Source organism: Ovis aries, chromosome 3 (assembly GCF_016772045.2).
Source record: "Ovis aries strain OAR_USU_Benz2616 breed Rambouillet chromosome 3, ARS-UI_Ramb_v3.0, whole genome shotgun sequence".
In the NCBI taxonomy this organism is placed as follows: Eukaryota; Metazoa; Chordata; class Mammalia; order Artiodactyla; family Bovidae; genus Ovis; species Ovis aries.
In genome coordinates, this window is record NC_056056.1 from 217933837 (window position 1) to 217957093 (window position 23257).

Below are 23257 nucleotides of genomic sequence, written 5' to 3' on the forward strand. Positions count from 1 at the left end.
AACGCTAGAACTGGTGCTTTAGAGGGATCATCCTCCTATCCTGTGCTTTCAAGGAGGCGGAAGCTGTTAGACTCTGCAGGTAGTCATTTAGAACAGAATAGTCTCTTGAGTGTGACCATTAAATAGAACAGGATGCCATGACGCCACCAAGATGGCCCTCCGGCCGGAGCGTCCCTCACAGCTCTGGGCGTGACGTAAGCATACTGCGCCGCTGTGGGTGGAAAGCCCGGCGAGAGGCGCCGGCCGGAAGGGGAGGGGCGCCTGGCCAGGTTTCCTGGCGACGCAGCCCTGCTGGCGACCGCTACTCCGGCAGGTTTCCTCGTTTTCTTCCTGACGCCTGAGCGTGGCAGTTATGCCTTGGCTACTCTCTGCAACTAGGCTTGTTCCCGCGGTAGCAAGCTTCCGCAGCCTCTCAGGTTAGACTTAACCTCCCACAGTGTCCCCTCCGGAGCTTGCTCTACGAAGCCTGAGGCGCGCCAAGCGGGATCCAAGTTGGTCTCAGGCGACCCCTGCTTCGGCGGACCGTTCTGCCGGGACTTCCACGCCCAAACCCTCTGTGCACTCCTCGAATTTCTTCTCTTCCTCCTCCTGCCCCTGATAAAGGGTGGGCCCAGTGTTCTCTCTGCCGTTGAGGTATTCTGGGAGTTGAAATGACTGCAGAGAGAAAAGTGTGTGCTGTCTTCCCCGAGGGGCTAAGTCATGCGGACTCAAGAAAGTTGTGTCAGTTATCACACTTGTTCTGGTGACAAGGTGTCTCTCATCAGGTAGCTCTTGTTAGGATAACCTAATAAGTTTAGGATAACTTAAAATCGTATTTTCGTGTTTTCAAAGAGCTGACAGGAGAGCTGGCTCTCACGAAATGGAAGTGAAACGTTACATTTAATAATACAAATCCTTTGAGTAGTTCCTCTTGGAAGAGGTGATGTTTGGAAATACTCCTGAGGCTTTATATGTCTGAAAGTTTTGCTTGTAAAGGCAAGGTAGAGTATTCTGGGAATATGGGGGTGGGTATTTTTAGGGTATATTGTATCGTAAGGAATTAATGCAATGAATATGAAACTTGATCAGTGAAGGCTGAATTGTCTGCCTTTCAGGCAGGTCTGCCATTGGGTCATATTTTAGTTTTCTGGGGCGATAGATGAACAGTGTGTGCATCAGAGCATGTGGTCTGTGACACCAAAACTGTGTCTTGGCATTTATTTGTTGTGTTGCTATACTTGAATTTATTGACACTGGGATGGTAATTATATCAAGACTTACTCCTAACTCTAAAATATAAAAATAAAAAGTAATAATTGTCCAGTGCACAGAACTTGCTCTTTGCTTCTAATAGCTAGGCTGCAGAAATCTGTCCCTCTCCATGGAGAGTAGGTGGATAGATATGCTGTTAGTCTTGAACACAAAGGCCATAGCTTATGATTTAGAGCTGGAACCATTGATTTACTTGTGACTTTTCTTCTTTTTTTGTGTTTGTTGAGGCTTTGTGTGAAACCCGATTAATCAAGGTTTAGGACAAGGTACTGGATTACACCAGGGCTTCCATGGTGGCTCAGCTGATAAAGAACCCACCTGCAATGCAGGAGACCTGGGTTCGATCCCTAGGTTGGGAAGATACCCTGGAAAAGGGAACAGCTACCCACTCCAGTATTCTGGCCTGGAAAATCCGATGGCCAGAGGAGCCTGGCAGGCTGCAGTCCATGGGGTCTCAAGACCATGGGATCTCAGTTGACTTAGCAACTAAACCACCACCATACATATACAGGCTTTCTGAATGAATGATCTCATTGGATCTTCACAAGTCCAGTAAGTTAGAGCAAATAATTTTACTGATAGCGAACTGAAACTAACACAGTATCACAAGTAGCAAATCAGGAATGTTTTATGATTGCCATATAGTCCTTTTCCTGTTACACTTGTGCTAGGTCTTTCTCTAGCTTAGTAGAGTTCTTTTGGAACTTTTTATTGAGCCAGAATAACTTCAGTCAATAACTTTTGAGTTAGGGAGTCATCCTGGATGAATCTCCACTTGCCTAGAGTTACAGTCTAGTCAGATGATAGAGAAGCAGCAGACAAATGAGAATATAGCAAAGAATGGTGATTAGAGTCTTGACTCAAGTGACATGGGAGCTCAAGAAAGGCAGTATTGTCAAGTGGCCAAGTTGTATCTGACTCTTGGCAACCAGATCTTAGTTCCCCAACTGCTCCCTGCAGTGGAAGTGTGAAGTCTTAACCACTGGACCGCCAGGCAAGTCCTACTTACAGCTGCCATAGTAGGCCTATTTAAGTGTATCAGATTATGTCACTCTTCTGCTCAGAGCCTCCAGTGGCTTCCTGTCCCAAATGTTATACCATAGTTTATAGTGTGATCTGCAAGTCATTGCATACTGTGGACTTGTGTTACCGTTCATACTTCATCTACTTGCTCTCAGAAAGGGCCATGCAGATCTCCTCCATGTTCCTCACGCACCTGACACAACATGCTTTAGGGACATTGGACTTGCTAGTCCTGCTACCTGGAATCCTCTTTGATCAGATATCCACATGGCTGACTCCTTCATTTCATTGAGATCTTTTCTCACATGTAACCATCATTTCTCCCTGGCTACCTTGGCTGAAATGTCAACGCTCTTGCTCCAAAACTTGTATGTCCTTCCCCTGATTTTTTTACTTACACCTGTGACTAACATATTTTACTTCGTATTTGTTTATTGTCTCTCTCCAGTCTAAGCTCTGTGGCAGCTAAGAGTTTTTTGTTTGCTCATTATTGCATCCCAGGTACCTAGGACAGACCTAGGTAGACCTAGGACTACCTCACAAATAGTGGGTACTCAAAAAATACCATTGAATGAGTGAAAGAATAAATAGGATGAAAGCAGTGTATTTTGAAAATGAAATAATTACAGGAAGCTAAGAAGTAATTGTGTTGAAATTAAATTCATTTAAAGGAAGCAAATATATAAAAACATTGAGCTCAAACCAGTTGCTCAATATCTGATATATCTCTAACTCTGAAACTCATCTGTTTTTCTTCCATCATAAGCCTAGGTTGTGATGGCTAAAGGTGGTATTTTAAAGTAATGTATTTTTATATCCTGTGTACATACTCAAAAAATTAGAAAGTTTCCTATCTGGTAAACGTCACTGATGGCCACCCATGCATGATACAGTCATATTGCTCTGAAGAATCCAGGGTAAGTCTGGCTTTAAAAGGGAAAAAAAAAAATGTAAAATACGTGCATGCATGCTGTCACTTTAGTCGTGTCTGACTCTTTGCAACCCCACGGACTGTAGCCCACCAGGCCCCTCTGTCCATAGGATTCTCCAGGCAAGAATACCGGAGTGGGTTGCTGCTCCTGTTTCCAGGGGATCTTCCCCACCCGGGGATCAAACCTGCATCTCTTAGGTCTCCTGCGTTGGCAGCTGAGTTCTTTACCACTAGCACTACCGGGGAAGCCCGGTAGCCAGTTAAAAGTCTGTCTGCTGCTGCTGCTGCTAAGTCACTTCAGTTGTGTCCAACTCTTCATGACCCCATGGACAGCAGCCTACCAGGCTCCTCCGTCCATGGGTTTTTCCAGGCAGGAGTACTGGAGTGGGTTGCCATTGCCTTCTCCATGTAAAATACATGTAACATCAAATTTACCATGTTAATAATTTTAAACAGTTGTGAAAAGATCTCCAGAACTTTTTCATCTTGCAAATCTAAATCTGTGTCCACTAACAGTGCTTTCTCCTTCTCCCTGCAGCCCCTGGTAACCGTATTTCCACTTTCTATTGCTATGAATTTGACTTTAGATACCTCATATATGTAGAATCATAATGTCTCAAAGTTCATCCATGTTGTCACATGTGACAGGGTTTCCTTACTCTTTGAGGCTGAATTCAGAATCTGTGTATGCCTATATATATAAATATTTTACTTATCCATCCAACTGTCAATTAACATTTGGACTGGCTCCACCTCTTGGCTTTTGTGAATAAGTGTACTATGAACATAGACGTCCAGATATAAGTGTAGCTATTTTTAACTTAAAATGCTTTTTACTTTCATTTTTAATTTATAGTGTCTTAAGTTGTGTATGAAGTGCTCTGTGATCATTGAAAAAAGTCATCTCATTAATAACTATGTAGACTGAACCCATGTGTTTTAATACATTTTTAGCTGCTAATGCTTTATGTACGTCAGAAGTCTATAATGTAGCTTTAATTAGATCAAAGGAATGATTATAGATTATAGACTTGACTAAAGAAAAACTTCATAATATATAAGCATGTATATGATAAATATAATATATAAGCATTGCAGGCAGATTCTTTACCATGTGAGCCGTAAGGGAAACCCAAGAATACTGGAGTGGGTAGCCTATCCCTTGGGCTTCCCTGGTGGCTCAGAGGTTAAACGATCTGCCTGCAATGCGGGAGACCTGGGTTCAATCCCTGGGTTGGGAAGATCCCCTGGAGAAGGAAATGGCAGCCCACTCCAGTATTCTCGCCTGGAGAATCCCATGGACGAAGGAGCCTTGTGGGCTACAGTCCACGGGGTCATAAAGAGTTGGACACAACTGAGCGACTTCACTCACTCACTCATGCAGCCTGTCCCTTCTGCAGCATATCTTCCCGACTCAGGAATTGAACCAGGGTCTCCTGCATTGCAGGTGGATTCTTTACCAACTCAGCTATGAGGGAAGCCCATATAAGCATTTATCTCGAAAACAAAAAGTAAAATAATTGTTGCTGTTTTCTAAACTCTTAATATCACTGTTACCACAATTCATCTTTTTCTAACAAATCTAATCCAAACGACCACTCATCAGATGTCTACAATCCTGCTAAGCATGTTAAAAACATAATTTTAGTGTAGTATTAAACAAATATTATCTACAAAACTGATTAACAGAAATACACACGGAGTTGTGTTCAAATGTTATATGAACATAATGTTTCTGAAGAATCAATTTAACGATTCCTTTTAGTTGACTTCTTCTTCTGTACTTCTTTATGCTTCTTTTTTTTCCTCTTACCACCTTCTTTGAATCCTGCTGAGAAAACAGAGGGATTCCAGTTACTGGTGACCCAAGTGATAACCCTGCTCATCATTGTTTGCGTGTTTGGGGCTGCAAGATTTTGGTGAATAATTGTTAAATGACTGTCTTCTCCAACTGCATTCTTCAGCAAAGCCCTCTTCAACTGCCACACCATTTGAAAGAAAGAACTTCAACTCACCATCGTCTTCATCTCTTTCTAGGTCATCCTTGATAATTATTTTTGTATTGGTATTTCTGCCATTAACAATCTTACCTGAAGTTGTAACAGTAACGTAGTTATCCATCCCACTATCATCAAATGCCAGGGAAGAAAATAAATAAAGTCCCTCATGGCCCAGTGAACCAAATGGTGTATAGCTTGTATCATATGAAGAAAATCTCTCAAAAACTAGGTATTCACTGGATGTAGGGAAAAAGGATCTTGCACCTCTGTTTCTGCTTCCATCGGCGCGCCTTGAATTACTTAAAAGGTCTTCAAGTGAGTCTTCAAAGAAATGAAATGAAAATGGGTCCCTTTCACGAAAAATTTCTTTGAAGACATCATCTGGCTTACGGAATGTGAAGCCATATTCAGAAGAATCATCGAAATCACTTCCACCTCCACCATTTAATCCTTCTTTGCCATATTTATCGTAAATGTCCCGTTTTTCATCATGTGATAATACCTCATATGCCTCAGCTACTTCTTTGAATTTTCTCTCGGCTTCTTCTTTGTTTTCTGGATTTTTATCCGGGTGCCATTTAAGTGCCACTTTTCGATACGCCTTTTTGATATCCTCAGGTGAAGCATGTCTCTCCAATCCTAGAACTTGATAGTAATCCACCATGTTTTTAACAGATGGTTGGAAAGGGCTGCTCTAGGGGGTGAGAACTGTAGTTTCCTCTCAGCTCAGGCTCTGCTGGTGCTGGTGGTAGAGGCAGTGACTGTAAATAGGCATTTTTACATTGAGGACAATGTTATTACCTTGGACCACTGCTAGGAGACGTTAGGATACTGATTATGTGGCAAGCAAGCTTACAAGCTTATGTCAGAGGGCTGCATTGTGGTGTCACTCTGGGCTTGGTGTAGGGACCAGACCTTCTAAATGGAGCTAGTCCAGAGTCAAACCAGACCATCCTTAACCCTCTGGACTATTTCTCCCATGTTTTCCTAGAAGCCTCAAATAGTGCCCCATAAACCAGCGGAACCTGTTGTAGTATGGCCGCAGCTTGCCCCTTGCATAATATGACCTCTGGGGTACTGAGCTTTAATAACCTACTTCTCAGTTCTTACATGTTTTGTTTTGGAAAAATGAAGAATTTGTGAACTCTGAAAAAGTACTCAAGCAGTTGACATACTTATTTCAACCTTAGAAAGTCATCGTATTGGTTTCCTGAGACTACCATAACAAATTAACACGAACATGTCTGCTTAAAAGAGTAGAGGACTTCCCTGGTGGTCCAGTGGATAAGAATCCCCCTGCCAGTGCAGGGAACATAGGTTCGATCCCTGGTCCAGGAAGATTCCACGTGCAACGGAGCAGCTAAGCCCATGTGCCACAAATGCTGAAGCCTGTGCGCCTCGAGCCTGTGCTCCACAGCAAGAGAAGCCGCCCAGTGAGAAGCTCACGCACCACAGCAGAGTAGCCCCCGCTCTCCACAACTGGAGAAAACCCACACACAGCAACGAAGACCCAGCACAACCAAAATTTTTTAAAAATAAATACATTAAAAAAAAAACAACAACAACAAACGTCGAAATGCATTGTCTCCCAGTTCTGGAGACCAGAAGCTTGACATCGTGTGTCAGCAGGGCTCCATTCCTTCCAGAGGCTCTAGGAGGGACTCCATCCTTTGCGTCTCAGCTTCTGGTGGCTCTGGGTATTCCTTGCCTTGTGGCCACATCACTCCTATTTCTGCCTCCGTGGTTACATTGCTTCCTTCTCTTCTGTCTCTCTTCTCCTTCTGCATTTCTCTTGTAAAGAAGGACACAGGTCATTGGATTTAGGACTGACCCAGATAATGCCGGATGATCTTTTTATCTCAAGTTCCTTAATCTAGTTCTACATCTGCAGAAACATTTCTTCCAAATTAACAGTCACAGGGTCTGGGGATTACAGCATAGGCATATCTTTTGGGGGCTACCATGCAAAATATTGCAGTGATAAAACCATTTTAGTGCACTGAGACAAACTTTTTAATGGAGTAGGGACTAAAAACAACAATCATAGGAAGAATAGTGTTCAGTGAAATTTAAATACATACACCGTCATTCCTACTTTATAATCCCTACTAGAACCTTTAACTTGATGTAGACTTTGGCATTTTGCTGTTGAGTGATTGTATGTTCACAGGGAGAATGTATGGCACTAGTAGTGTCACTGGGAATTAGGCAGAGAGGACTTACCTGAGTGGCAGAGTGGAGGGGAAGGAGCAAAGATTTTGAAGTTAAAACTGAGTTTAAATTCTAGGTTTCTAAGTACTGCATGAGAAAGTGGAAGTGTTAGTTGCTCAGTCATGTCTGACTCTTTGTGACTCTATGGACGATAGCCTGCAAGGCCCCTCTGTCCATGGAATTCTCCAGGCAAGAATACTGGAATGGGTTCCCATTCCCTTCTCCAGGGGATCTTCCCAACCTGGGGATCGAACCCAGGTCTCCTGCATTGCAGGCAGACTATTTACCATATGAGCCAACATTGCACAGATTACTTCAGAATCTAATTCCTTATTTTTTTTTTTAAGCAATAACGCCAATCTTGTGACAGTTAAAAATCTAATTCCTTAGTTTGGTGTACAAAGCCTTTAGTTGTCTGATCCTTATCTTGCTGATATTTTACTTTCCCTCGAGCAGCAGCGCTGACCTGAAACTCTCCTTCCGTCCCTCTTCCCTTAGTAAGCACACACGCGCACATGTAAGCACAGTGTCTTCTCTGCCTTCCCTTTCGTGCCCCATTCATGATACCTTCCACTCCCCTTGTCGCTTTCACTTGACCAGTTCCTGCTCAGAGTAGGCGTCAGCTACTTCTGCCAGCCCCACAGGAGCCCGTTCGTGTGCTTCTCTGTTGCCCAGAGCTCTGTGCCTGTCTTTGTCACCGAGCCTTCCCACAGCATTGTTTTAGACTTTGTGCGCTCAGAAACCTTGTGTGTGAATCCACCACTGTGCTCACCATGTGGCATTGCTCTGTCTCACATCCACTAGACTCTATATTCTTATAAGACCAGGGCAGATGGTCTTGTTATTCTTGTGTTTTTTCCAGCGTGTGCCAGTCACACACTTAATAGATCTCACTGAGTACTCAAGTATTGAACTCTAGTATTCAGTACTAGTATTCAAGCTTACTAGCTTCCTGTGTACTAATGGTGATTAAGCATTTTTCATACATTATTTCATCTAGCTCTAACATTCCAAGATTAAATGAGATAGTATGTACATATTTTCCCAGACTTCACATATTCTCAGTAAAAACATTCACTTTTTTTGAATTTTAGGGCACAGCGTAACACTACTTCAATGAAATGCTTCCTACCCCTTCCCCTGCTTTTGTTTGTTTCCTTTCTTCTGTTCCCTTAGTTCCTTATTCATATGCTAATCATACTGTGTGTATATATGCCTCTATTATGTAATAGCAGACTAAAGTCACTCAAGGTAAAAATAATCTTATTTCTATATCCCTGAGGCCCAACACAGGCTCTGGCTGTCTCAGAGGAAGGGCCATGCAAATATTGAAGGAGATACTGACTTACAATTTTCTAAAGCAAGCCACCGCTGAAGACAGATAAATGTGGATATACTGTGAGGGCTAGCTAAATGCACTGTTCCATTTCATCGTCCTTATTTCTCCTTCAGGATGCTTGTCATGTTCACGGCGAAGATACTCCCTGCAGCCCATCCCAGAGAGGAGGATACCAAACCGATACTTAGGCCAGCCCAGCCCCTTTACACACCCACACCTCCTCAGACCAGGTAAGGCCTTTGAACTGTGATGACCATCTCTCTCTTCAGATGCTTTGTCTAGAACCATGCCATCCAGTAGAATTTTTTAATTAATGTAAATTTAAATAGCTGTAGGGCTAATAGTACTGTTTAGACAGCACCATCTAGGGGAGTAAATATGATTAGGCTAAAATTCAAAAGTATCAGTGAAAAAAATATGTATTTCAAGATGTTTTTAAAGAAACGTTTCCTAAAACATAATTTCTAGAACTGTGTTCTGACTATCGATTCATTGTGAACTGTGTTAAAGATACACTGCTGCTGCTGCTGCTAAAGTCGCTTCAGTCATGTCTGATTCTGTGTGGCCCCATCGACAGCAGCCCACTAGGCTTCCCTGTCCCTGGGATTCTCCATCAAAAACACTGGAGTGGGTTGCCATTTCCTTCTCCAGTGCATTAAAGTGTAAAGGGAAAGTGAAATCGCTCAGTCGTGTCCAACTCTTAGCGACCCCATGGACTGCAGCCTATCAGGCTCCTCTGTCCATGGATTTTCCAGGCAAGAGTACTGGAGTGGGGTGCCATTGCCTTCTCTGAAAGACATGTTAGGAAACATTTTTCTTGAAAACATGAAATGCTCATTTCAGTATTAACAAAAATATTTCTATAGAGATTACACAAGATCTCCAGATGTGATTGTCCCAGCTTTGAGAGGTGCTAACAATGATAAAGGTGATGCAAAAAGTTGATAAAAGTTTACTCCACTGATTCTTATAATAAATTGGTAAAGGTTTACTGCACTGATTGTTTTTCTACTTTATGATTCCAATATTGCTGCTAGAAGATATGTCATTTAGTTAAGTTCAGTCGCTCAGTCGTGTCCGACTCTTTGTGACCCCCATGAATCGCAGCACGCCAGGCCTCCCTGTCCATCACCAACTCCTGGAGTTCACTCAGACTCAGGTGCATTGAGTCAGTGATGCCATCCAGCCATCCCATCCTCTGTCGTCCCCTTCTCCTCCTGCCCCCAATCCCTCCCAGCATCAGGGTCTTTTCCAGTGAGTCAACTCTTCGCATGAAGATATGTCATTACTACCATTCAAATTCATACCTAAGGTTTCTTTGTTTTGTTTTTTCAAAGAGACAGTTAAGTGATGAGCTATGATGAATGAATATCATCCCAAAGAGGTAGATAGGATGAAACCAAATGCTTTATAGAAAATGCAGTCAGGTTTTCCCAGGCTTCCGCCATGGGAAGTTAAATCTGTATTTACTGTGTAAGCCTAGATTATTAATACAATCTGAATTGCCTTTGGAAATATGTTGCTCTTTCACTATCTCCACTCAGTGAATGATACCAGTGTGTCTCTCAGTGAGGGCTTCCTGTTGCTGATTCTTCATCAGACTAGAGTTCCTGCTGGGAAGTCGGCTGAGACTCAGGAAATGCAGCTCACCACTGAAACACACAAGAAATCAGAGTTTTTCAAAGCTGTAAGGTAAGCTTTGTAGCAGTACAGTTGGTGCTAATTTAACTATTTCTCTATCCAGTCAACCTGCCTGTAGCTTCAGTTTGATATTAAGTTTTACCAGCTTTGAAAATTACTGATTTCTCGTGGTGAGATGCTTTTACATGGTGAGCTGCATTTTCCAGGCCTTGAAACTAGTAATCATATCCTCAGGGTGATGGCCTCTGTGTCTAGACTTATTTCTGTCACGTACATGGTAACTATATAAAAAGTGAGTATGAATAAATATACACATACAAGTTCATGTGTTCATATAAACTATGGGGAGAAAGGAATACACATCGTGATCTTTATTCTCCTGGACAATAAGGATTGGTGTAAGTGAGAAGGGATAGAAGTAGATGCAATTTGAAAAAGAATTGTGAAAGAAGCCATCACATACAGTTTCCAAAGCATTAATCACTTATCTTCCATCATGTAGAGATGCAGAACTTACCAAAGTGTTAAAATAATTGTGGGGTGTAGGAAAAGTCAATTATTAAGAAAAATGAAAAGAAATGTAATCCTTTTTTTAAAATCTCTTTTATAGACCTAAAGTCAGTTTGTTTGAAATATAAAATTATGTTTCTGTGGTATGTTTTGCTCCCAAAGGTTTCGTGTTTGGCATGTTTTCCCAGTACTTGCCAGTACTTTAAACTTTTGGAAAACATCTCAAGTCATTTTCCTAATTATTATACAAGTTCTACATATATTATAGGCAAATTAAAGAATACAGATAAGCATAATTTTTTTAAAAAATTACTCATAATTCCACCATTTAGAGAAAGCAACTATTGAGATGTTAGTGCTTTATTTTTCTAGACTTATTTCTTGCATAGAATTGTGTGTGCATGTATACACACTCTATATACTGATCAATTATTTCCTTAAAATAAATTCTTGGTGGGACTTCCCAGGCAGTCCTGTGATTAGGACTCAATACTTTCACTGTGGTGGCCCAGGTTCAGTCCCTGGTCGGGGAATTAAGATCCCACAGGCCATGTGGCAAAAAAAAGAAAAACCCCAAATTCTTAGAAGTGAAATGACTGGATCAACCCCTGAATTTTGAATTTTCCTGGATTTCTTTTGGCCATACCTATGCGTTTCCTGAAGCAACAGTAACTTGGAAGATACTAGCAGAAAAACATGGGAGATAAAGGAGTTCTGTGTTGGCTGTGCTTACTACTTCTTCAGATGGAACTAAAGAGTCAGACTCACTCCCCCAAGTCCTCTCAGTGATTTTTAAAACTTGTGCTTTGCTTAAAGAAGTCTGAGCATTATAGGCTATTTCTTCTTTTTACGACATTGCCATCTCTGTGTTAAGAACCATGACAGAAATATCAGTTCATCTTCCTTGATCATTAACATGCCTTCTACTTATTATCTATCACCAGGAAGAAAAGGGATTCCATGAAGGAAGGCAAGTGGCATTCTGAGCTAAATACCATTACGAACCATGAGTCTGCTTTTACAGTATCTGTACAGGAAAGACACTTAGATAGTTCCTTGACATTGCAAGGTGTGCAGCTTCATCAACAGTTCCCTTCCAGAGGATAGGAAAAATTAGTGCCTAATTAAGTATTATTTACAAAAACCTATATTTCTAACATTTTTATGTTCCTAAGCAAAATTAATTTTGGAATATGTGATATAGTTTGGAGCTTAAAAGGGGGTTATTCAAAGAGTTGGGCTTATCAGAATGACTTGTCTGACCTATGCAGAACCTCTTCTTGGTTTTCTTTCAACTACAGCAATGACTAGATTCCCTGGGACATAATCAGAACACAACTGTGTGGCCCAGAATTTGAGGGAATGCCTTTACCATGAACTTTTTTGTCCGTTATCATCAAATAATGGCTAAGACTGTATGGTTATTGTTAAGTGTAATATTTAAAATGATGAAAAGAAAGGTTCTAGAGTGGATTATACATAATCATTCCCAAATCTTCTTCACTTAAAAGTTTCAAAACCAGTTAGTTATCATCTTTAGTTTAGTGATAGTTTAGTTATAGTTCTGCCTTAAGCAAGGGGTGTATTTTTTTTTTAAGTTTTGTTAAACATGGTTGACTTTAATAGTATCTAAAAGATCAAGATTTATTTCAGTTGGGTGAGATTTTTATACTATTATAGATACTACAGAAACACCTTTGTGCATATTTCTTGTCCATACCAAGAAATTCTCCTGAATCACTCGAAACTCATCATTGTGCAAGAAAGCCAGATAATTTGGTGCTTTCATGTAAAAACAGTTACTTTTATAAGGATAATGATTGTCCCTATACCTACATACAACAATATAACTCATACCTCATTCAAGATATAGAACATTGCCATCACCCTAGAAGGTCCTCGCATACCCTTCTAGTCAGTCCCACCTCCATCCTTAACCACTGGTCTCGTTTCTATCAGAGTGATTGTTTTGCCTGTTCTTGAGTTTTGTGTAAGTGAAATCATACAGTATGAACCCTTTTTCTCTGGCTTGTTTTGCTCAGTATATGCAAATAAAACCCATTTAGAGATTTTTTCAATTATTTGATCATTTCATTTTTCAGAGACATCTGTGTTTTACATTGTAAAGGAAATGTTTGTTAACTTTTTCTTTATCCCCATTTTCCAACTATATAGTAATAGATCATTTTATGCACTTCTTTTTTATTATACAATAAAAGCTACCTAATATTAAACAGAATTCAGGGACACGTCTTCAAATCAGACCATGTTAAAATCTTAACCTAGGGACTTCCCTGCAGTTCAGTGATTAAGACTCCTCTCTTCCACTGCAGGGGGCACAGGTAGAGAAACTAAAAACTCACATGCCACAAGGCACAGCCAGAAAAGAAAAAAATTCCTAACCTAGTTAGTTTCAGGAAGTAATTAAAATACATACCTAGACTGTAGCAAAGACTTGCATCTTTCCATCCATATTCAGTCTTAATAAAACTTACCTCTCTGGGTTTTCTGCCTGGCTGATAAAATATGAAGAACATTTTTCTTGTCTTCAGAGGCCCAGTTCTCAAAATCCTGGAAGAGCTTTTCTTCTTGGCAGCTGACTCTCAAGACTGATTATGAGACTTTGCTATTTAGAGTCCAGATTGTGACATCTAGGCATTTGATTGGCTAAATAAGCTTGTTTGATTAGTCCCTCTATCCTTAATTGACTTCACGTGATAAAATACTGACTGTGCCTTTTAATACTCTACAGTTTGATGACATTACCCGTAAAGTCTATTCAGATACAATTTTATCTGAAGAAATTCAGGCTACATTGACCATAATGGTTAGTTCTGAGATCAAAGGCCGTAATAACTGTCAGGTTTACCTCTAGAGGTAAAGTTCATTGCGTTATCACACTTTTACCCCCTCCTTCAATTGATAAGAAAAGGTATGTTTATCCTTGGATAATTTTTCTGTTGTGACCAAGAGTTCCTTGAAATTTCATAAGTTTAGAAGCATTTAGTTGATAGTCACTCTATAGTGTTTATAATTAGTAAGCTTGGGGAAATGTAGCCAGTGTTTTAAATATTTCTCATATAGTCATTTGTATGAAATTATGTTCAAATGATGAATGCCTGAAGGATGTGAAAGATGGTTTTGCAATCCTGCTTTGATTTTTAAATAATTTTTATCTTTTTTCAGAAGTTACTTTCTAATACACTATATGTATACTCTGTTATTGATGAAAATGAGATACGTTCATTAATTACTATTACTGTGAGTTTTCTTTAAAAAATTTTTTTAAAAACACAAAATGAATTGATTTTTTAAGTTTAGTTTTATTACATGGACTAAGGCTGTGAAATAACCAAAAGTGAAGCACAGTAAAGGGACAAAGGTAAAACAAAAAAAGGAAAAGTTGGATAATTCACTTGTTATAAGCAGCCTCTGCTTTTAGAAAAGAGTATGTGCTGTTTGTGGTAAACTGGGACATTTCCAATATTGAGTAACAGCAGCAGAATTAACATGAATAATTATCAGGGAGATAAATAGTTAAGCTATTCTTAGGCTCTAGTACAAAGTTCAGTATTCTGCAGTGGAGCCCTAGGGTACTCTTAGCCAACTTAATCCTGAGAGAGAGAAATGTGATATGTATGAGCTCTTCTAGGACCAGCTCTGTTACTTGGCCAATTCAGATTGTCACAAGACCCCTCATTTTATCTTTCTCGTTTCTCCCCAATTTCGTTAATAATAATGTCAATGTTTATTGTAGGTAAATAAAAGTTAAAAATTATTAATGGGATACAGCTACAGGTAAATCAACTAGACATTTCCCAAGTAATCGGAAACAACTGAGTTGCATGTACTGGGCATGAGTACCAGGAAAACTCGAAGAACGCTGATCCACCAGTTTCTCCCCTGGGACTATCCCACAGAAATAAAAGCACCAGTGTACATAGGGCAGGAAGGCACCCTGTGGATATAAGTATAAAGATATTTATCATGATAGCAAAGTTACATGAATGCCCACCAATAGGGAAATTAATCAGGAAATTATGATACAGTGCCCCAAGAAATAATACGGAGACATCAAGCAGATTGAGTTGAAGTTATGCCAGATGAGTTGGGGGGAGGGATTTCTATGAGGTATTGTTGTGTTAGAAAATCAATGTGAAGAAAAGACTGTGTGGTGTCCCATTTTTTGTAAAACACTAGGGACTCATAAAACCCTAAATGTAGGCAATATGTATGCGTTTATATGAATATTGAGAAAAACAGGATTGTTCAGTCCTTAAGTCCTGTGGTGGTTATTGTTACTAGGTCATGTCCAACTCTTTATGATCCCCTGGACTGTAGCAGGCCAGGCTCCTCTGTCCTCCACTATTTCCTGAAGTTTGCTCAGATTCATGTCTGTAATTGCCTCTGCTCTTTCTCCAGTAGCATCTTTGACACCTTCCAACCTGGGGGTCTCATCTTCCAGTGTCGTATCTTTTTAAAAAGCCTTTTCATACTGTTCATGGGGTTCTCACAGCAAGAATACTGGAGTGACTTGCCATTCCCTTCTCCAATAAACCACGTTTTGTCAGAGCTCTTCATTATGACCGTCTATCTTGGGTAGCCCTGCACAGCATGGCTCATAGCTTCATTGAGTTATGCAAACTCCTTCCCCCGTGACAATGCTATGATCCATCAAGGGGAAGTTTACTTGCTAGTATACAAACCATGGGGGTGGCTCTAATGTGGGTAGGAGGGAAGGGGAATGAGGGCTCAAATAATGAAGAAATGGTGGGAGAGGAGAATATGATGTGATTACATTTATACACAACTATAAGATGCATATATGGAAAAGAAATAGTTAATTTTAAAAAGTAGATCAAAGGAACAAATGAGCATGAACAGGGTTAATTAAGAAAGTGTTTTGAATGAGAAGGGTCTAAAAGCAAACATCTTGAGCTTCAAATCTTGGAGTGGAATTCCTTTGGAAGGAGAAGAAATTTTAGAAAAGGGGCACGTTGTAAGCAAGGTATTAGGGAAAGAACAAGTTGGACTTGAGACTTAGAAGTAATTAATTTCACAATAATTGGAGGAATACTAAGAAAAAAGTTTAAGTCTCCAAAGACCACATATTGTGTAATTTCATTTATATGAAATCTCTATAATAGACAAATCCATAGAGATGGAAAATAGCGGTTGTCAAAGGCTGGGGTAGATTCAGAGGAAACAGAATGACCTAGGCTAATTGGTGTGGGGCTTCTTTTTGGAGTGATGAAATTTTCTCAAATTGTTTTGGGTAATAGTTGCACAAATCTGTGAATATACCAAAAAGCACTGAATTCTGTACTTGTAAGTGGGTGAATTGTATGGTATGAAAATATCTCAGTAAAGCTGTTACCAAAAGTGTTGGCCAGATAAGTTGAAGTTACCTGGTAGAGAACATTGGTATGTTAATATTAAATGTAAGTGTCAAAATAGCTTAATTGTTTGAATTTGATCTAATGGACAGTAGAAAACCATTATAGGTTATGAGTATGGAGTGGACTGTCCATGGTTTCCCTTTTTTACCCTCTTTATCTCTTTATTTGAGATTTTAGTTGCAAGAGTATATACTCACTGAAACAAAATTCAAATAATATAAAAATCATGTTAGAGAATTTCAGTTTATCTCATTCGCCATAGGTTATCACTATAAAAATTGTGATTCTTTCCCAAATTTTTATAAATTCTTTTTTTCTCCTTTAAATTTTTTTTTTAAATAATGGGAACATATTGTCCATCTTGATATTTAACTTCTATACAGCAGTGTTTCATGGCCATTTTCTCATACTTGCATATGGAGACTGGCTACCACAGGGAATAATAGTTTCCCACATCGCAGAGTCATTGTGAAGATTAAATAGGTTGATTGTTGTTGTTCAGTTACTAAGTAGTGTCCAACTCTTTGTGACCCCATTGAACTGTAGCCCACCAGGTTCCTCTGTCCATGGGATTTTCCAGGCAAGAATACTGAAGTGGCTTGCCATTTCCTTTTCCAAGGGATCTTCCCACCCCAGGGATTGAAGCCGAATCTCCTGCATTATCAGACGGATTCTTTACCACTGAACCACGAGGGAAGCCCAAGTTGATACATGTAAATAATTAGAATAGTACAGACGCATAGTAAGCATTCGGTAAGCATTAGCTGTTGTTTTACTCTTAATATTGTTAAGTGTAGGCTTAGGAAACAACTGTTTTAGTAGCTCTTTTGTTTGAGAACCTGAAGTGAAAGCAGGCATAATTTCCACTCAGAAGGGAAACATTCACGCAGGCATCACTGGGCTAGCAGCCAGGCAGTCTTCTGTACTAGTATTAAGAACTAAGACATAACCCTTCAAAGGTTCTTAAAATGGCTTGTTTGGGTGAGCTTAAAGGAATCTGAGACTCTTGAAATTATATTTCAAAAGTTTGTATGTGCCTACATGGAGTTTAGTAAACAGAATAAATCCATAGCTTTCACTCTCTAGGGCATCTTCAAGTCTTTAAGAACCACTTACTTTATCAGATTTGATTCTCGTGACAGCCCCAAGAGGTAGATAATATTACTAGAGTTCAAAGGCCTGCTATATTCCAGTTGTTATTCTGGGCCCTGAGAATATAGCATTGGGCAAACAGACAAAATTAGATGTCTTCAAAGAACTTACATTCTTTTGGGGAAGTCTTACACAGAAAATGTGATCCTTCTCCTCACCTTGTATATTGAAACTTAAGGGCAGCTTGGATTGTGTCCCTGAGAGTGCCTTCTGCATAATAATGTTTAATAAATATTGGCGCGAATGAGTAAAAGAATGAACCAGAGAGCTGGAGAAGATCTTAAGGGGTCGTGATCCCAGTTTTAGGCAGGACCACATTTAACTATCATTTCTTCCAAATTTTTGCAGTGGAATAGAAATTTGAAACCTGGGTTATACTTAATTTTGCCATGTGCTGTGAGGAGATTGGGCATAAATTGAAGAAATGAACTTGAGTGTCTCCATGTAATATTAAACTATATTAAGTATCAATACTCTGCCACTATAGAAATGAGAAGCTTCACTGTTATCTGTTGTTTCTAGGGGAGGTGACACCAGGACTATCCCAGGTGGAATATGCCCTTCGCAGACACAAACTAATGTCTCTGATCCACAAGGAAGCACAAGAGCAGAGCGGCACAGACCACACAGTGGTAATGCTCTCCAACCCTACATACTACATGAGCAACGACATCCCCTATACTTTCCACCAAGACAACAATTTCCTGTACCTGTGTGGATTCCAAGAGCCTGATAGCATTCTGGTCCTTCAGAGCCTCCCTGGTGAACAGTTACCAGCGCACAAGGCCATGCTTTTTGTGCCTCGGAGAGACCCCAGTCGAGAACTTTGGGATGGCCCTCGATCTGGCACCGATGGAGCAGTAGCTCTAACTGGAGTGGATGAGGCCTATACACTGGAGGAATTTCAACATCTTGTACCCAAGCTGAAAGGTAACAGATGGGAGCAGAAGTCAGATCAGAGGCCAGGTTGGGACTGACACCTTCTTGCCCATTTGTTCTTCATTTGCTAAAACTATTAGCATGGCAGCATTTCCCTTGGCACTGTGAAAGAATATAAACCTTTTCCGTAAGACTTTAAGGATTTCATTTATTCATTTGCTAAATCTTCATAGATTATTCATTCAGAGACTGTCTGTTCTAGTGTGAAATCCCAGAAAGAGGATTTTAATGTGGAGGATGGCCATGGGCCACTCTTCAAGATTACTGACCAGTCTGTTGACCCTTGCCTACTACTTACCATACCACTTTTGCCAACTCTTCAGAAACGGGCAGTATCCTCAAAGAATGATTTACCGTTCACCAGCAGCAGAAACACCTGGTGCCGCATCATAGAATTACAAATGCAGAATAGGCACTGGAAGTGAGAAACCTGGCCCCCATCATGCCTTCTAGCAGAGTCTGCATTTTAACAAGAGTCTCCGGTGGTCCATGTACACAGTTGAGTCCATGCCCCTTGAAAAACCTCTCTATGTTTATTCTGGTAGAATTGTGATCACTCAATGTTTTGAGATTCCTTTTCTAGAACTTTTCAGAATGTATACTACATTATAAACTATCCTTAGTGATTCTTATACATCTACAGCTCCAGGAAGTATTCTATTTTTTAAAGTGTCCAAAAGTCACATAGAGCCAAATTTGGTAAATAAGATAGATGGTCAAGTTATAAACTATTGAATTTAGACAAAATAAGGTATTTGATTGTAAAATTTCAGCCCGATATTCTTGTAAGATTTATAAACATTTCTGAAGTCATTCTCTAATTAAAAGAGGATTTCAGAATTGCTTCCAACAATCCTGGATTGAAAGTTTAAAATCTAAAAAGGTTTTAAAAGCCTAAAAAGGTTGGCCTATGATTTTATAAAATGATGGCAAATAGTCATAGTTGTTTTACTTTTTAAAAATTACAACAACTAAATTTCTGTTGAAAGTAAGATTAAAGTTTTACATGTAGTCTATATTTAAAATCGTTTTTATTTTAAAAAGTGAAAATATTTTGGAAATTGTATCACTAATGCATACCCAATCAACATTTTTAGGGCTTTTCCCCCTCTTCTGTCCCAAGTCCATTGTATGAAACATAGAAATCTTCAGATTTAAATTGTTGGGAATACTACTCATAGGTTTCTGTCAGAAAATAAAAAGGGGGGAGAACAAATACAGACATGGTCTAAGCGGAAAAAATTTTCATGGTGTGCCTTATCTTATGTCTCGAGCAAAAGTCAACCATTTCCTTGGGTCTGCAAAGTGAAAAGGTGAACTGTGGTTATCTGTAGTGAGAACACATGGCAGATGAAGGAAGACAGGTATTCTGGATGAATGTGGATTATCGGCTGTGAGACCCCCTCTCACCACTACTGAGACTGTTTGAAACTAAGGGACAGAGCACTATTAACCATGAGGTTGTGAGCTGAGTACTTTTTCTGTCCTTCTGTGTTCAGTTATTTAACAGTACCTCTAGCTGACTTGTGGTGTGGAGAACAATTGTCAGAATTGTTCTTAAACAGTTAATAAATAATCAAAGCTTGAGTAAAGCTCTAGTTTCATCTTTTGTCTTTACAAAAAAACACTGAGGTTTGAGGGTGGAAAAAGTCGTATATCCAGTCTCAGAATATCTTGCCATTTTCAGGAAGGGCCTTCCCAATGACTTAGGTCCTGAGAGAGTGTGTTCAACCCTTTAGAGTTTATACTACACATTTTAAAATAGTTTTGACTCTTCGAGTCTATGACAGGTGGTATTTCTTGCTGCTGTCTTATTTTAAATCTGTTTTAAGCTGAGACCCATACACTGTGGTATGACTGGATGAGGCCTGCTCACAAACAACTCCACTGTGACTACATGCAGCAGCTGGCAGAGGTCAAAGCCAGGAGCAAGAACAAGGTTCGGGCTGTGCAGCAGCTGGTACAGCGCCTCAGGCTGATCAAATCTCCTGCAGAAATTGAACGGATGCAGGTTGCTGGGAAGCTGACATCACAGGTATGGCTTCCTACCAAAAAAGTTCTTCCCCAATTAAAAAAGTCCAGCTTTTAGGGTTCAGTGAGCACCCTGAGGTTGTGTACCCAGGGCAGTGGTCTCACGGCACATGGACATACAGCTTCTGCTTTGATGTTTACTGAGTGTGTCTAGAGACTTGTGCAGTACTTAGGAAGGCAAATTAGATATCCTTCTTGTGTCTTTTTATCCAGTGTCTTAGTTGTTTCTCTTTGGAACAACATAAGTTAATTCATTTTATTTCCTTTCCTTATCATAATTACAGTAATAGTGGCAGGGCTTATCAAAGTAGATTCATGGGACCTAAAATGACCATGCTTACAAATTAATCAGTTTATTACAGGAGAAGGGCACAGTTTACCAACAGCATTAACGTGAGAATAGCTATCACAGCCAATGTCTGTCTCACAGCCGTGTCCAGAGAAGCTGAGTGCAGGCTCCTGTTGTCCTTCCCCAGTAAAGACCGGGCAGGGTGCATTTTCTCTGGGGCTCAGGAACCACAAATGCATGCATAGAACACCTCGGAACCAGGAAGCCCCAAGAATCTCAGCTAGGGAGTTTTGGATTTTGGTCTCATTGGCATATTCCTGCTCTGTAACAGCTCTCACAGAGACCAAGTATAAACCTTTGATCTCATCAACACAGAGTAGATGACATTCTGCCATCATGTTGTGGTACCTCTTTTAAACCATCATCACAATTGATGACTACATAATGTTCATTTAGACTATTATTAATCAGTGTTTTTCAGGTTCAACCTGTTAAATATTCCCGCAGTTTGCTTCCCAACATAGCTCCTCTATAATAGATCCATCCTATGACGTGAGAATCAGAAACAAAAAAAACCCCAAAACTAGCTACATTTGTATTGTTTCATATAGTCAAACACAGAGCTCTCTCATCTCTTGTCCATTTTGAGAATGTATGTTCGCTCTGGGAATCTGGGAAGTGTGTTTGTTACGTTGGCTATTGTGTAGCTCTGTTTTAGGCTCTTCAAAAGAGAAAGAGATTTCATCAGAGCCCTCCACCCCAAGGCGCTTCCGAGTCAAGGCTAGGAGAAATAGTATTGTCTTGCTTTAAGCATCTCTTGAGGCACAAAATTACATTAAGTTTTCCCTTTTATGTCACCCGTTGATTGCTCCCTTGAAACTGTTTTCCATAGTGGCTTCACCATTTGACATTTCTGCTAGCAATATACAAGGGTTCCAATTTCTCTGCATCCTCACCAACACTTGTTTTTTGGTTTGGGGGTTTTGTTTGGTTCGTTTGCTTTGATGATAACCATCCTAATGGATGTGAAATGGTGTCTTGGGCTTCCTTGTTGGTCCAGTGGTTAAGAATCGTCCTTACGGAAAAAAAAGAATCTGCCTTGCAATGCAGGGGACATCGGTTCAATCAGTCCCTGGTCCAGGAAGATCCCACATGCCCCGGGGCAACTAAGCCAATGAACCATAACTACTGAGCCCACGCACCGCAACTGCAGAAACCTGGGCACCCTAGAGCCAGCGCTCTGCAACAAGAGAAGCCGCTGTGATGAGTAGCCCTCGCACCACAACTAGACAGCGGCCCCCACTCGCTGTAACTAGAGGAAGTCCACACGTGGCAAAGACTAGAGCAGCCAAAAATAAATAAATGATTTTCACACACACAAAAGAAATGGTATCTCATTTTGGTTTTGATTAGCATTTTCCTAGTCACTCATTGAGCATCTTTCTGTGTGCTTATTGGACCTTTATATATCATCTTTGGAGACATGTCCATTCAGCTCTTTTGCCTGTTTTCTAATAGAACTAGTTATCTTTTTGGTTTTTAGTTGCAGAGTTCTTTACATAGTATTCTGCATACTAAACCTTAAGAGATAAGGGTCTCTGATTTTTTTTTTGTCCTCCATCGGACAGTTTACCATACCTGAATTATCTTAGTTGTAGCGTGTCTCAGAAGCCTCACTGGTTCATTAACAAGTGGTGCAAGTTTCTTTGGTTAGAGCTCCACCTGCTGCCCAAAGTGAGTGAGACTCGTCTGAAGAAGAGTGAGCTTTGTCAGACCGAAGCCGTCCATACCTGCCCTCAATTTGCGATTCCTTTCCAATCCATTATGCTAGCTGCTAAGGTTCAGATTTATCTTTTTCAGATTCCACTGATTTAAAAGCCAGTACTACTTCAAACCAGCAGTGGTTTGGCAGTCACCCAAGCTCAAGAGTTTTATTTTCATCCCTCTTACCAGAATCATCCTTTTTCTTTCAAAATAATTCCTTAACCATGTATTTTAAGAATAATTCAAGTATGCTGGAACAATTGGGTGTCCACATGTGCAATAACGATGTTGGACCCATACCTCACACACATATACAAAGATTAACTCAAAATAGATCAAAGACCTAACCTTAAGAGCTACAAGTATATAAAGCTCCTAGAAGAAAATACAGGGCTGAATCTTTATGAATTTGAATTTATTAAATATGACACCAAAATAATCAACAAAAGAAAAATAAATAAATTGGATTTGATCAAAGTTAAAAATAGTTGTGTTTCAGAGGGCATTTTTCAGGAGCGTAAAAAGGCGACCTCCAGAATGGGAGAAAATGTTTGCTGATAAAGGTCAAGTATTCAGAATATGTAAAGAATTCTTGCAACTCAAAAAAGGAAAGCCCATGATAGTCCAGAGGTTAGGACTCCACACTGTCAATGCTGAGGGTGATGGTTCAATCCCTGATCAGGGAACTAAGATCCTGCAAGCCTCTTGGCACAGCCAACAGAAAAAAAAGGACAGCCCAATTATAAAGTGAGTGAAACTTGAATAGACATCTCTCCA

The 23257-nt window shown here is 40.1% G+C and overlaps 2 protein-coding genes across 5 annotated transcripts in view; one reads left to right on the forward strand and one right to left on the reverse strand.

Moving 5' to 3' along the window:
- The first annotated feature begins 267 nt into the window (after window positions 1–267).
- Window positions 268–23257, forward strand: part of XPNPEP3 (X-prolyl aminopeptidase 3) — a 44137-nt gene continuing 21147 nt past the window's right edge. For 2 of the 4 annotated variants that reach the window (XM_060413578.1, XM_004007008.5), the window contains exons 1-4: window positions 268–416; window positions 8869–8985; window positions 17980–18387; window positions 20229–20431. In XM_060413578.1, coding sequence (XP_060269561.1) covers window positions 353–416; window positions 8869–8985; window positions 17980–18387; window positions 20229–20431 — 792 coding nt within the window. In that variant the 5' untranslated portion in view covers window positions 268–352. Of the gene's footprint in view, window positions 417–8868; window positions 8986–10334; window positions 10448–16945; window positions 17059–17979; window positions 18388–20228; window positions 20432–23257 lie in introns of those variants that run through there. The other 2 variants (XM_042247783.1, XM_015095036.4) reach the window with 2 other exon arrangements.
- Window positions 2919–13511, reverse strand: DNAJB7 (DnaJ heat shock protein family (Hsp40) member B7). The gene is given in 3 exon segments (XM_004023545.6): window positions 2919–5079; window positions 5081–6996; window positions 13402–13511. Coding segments are annotated over 2 exon segments (915 nt in total). The 5' UTR covers window positions 5870–6996; window positions 13402–13511; the 3' UTR covers window positions 2919–4953.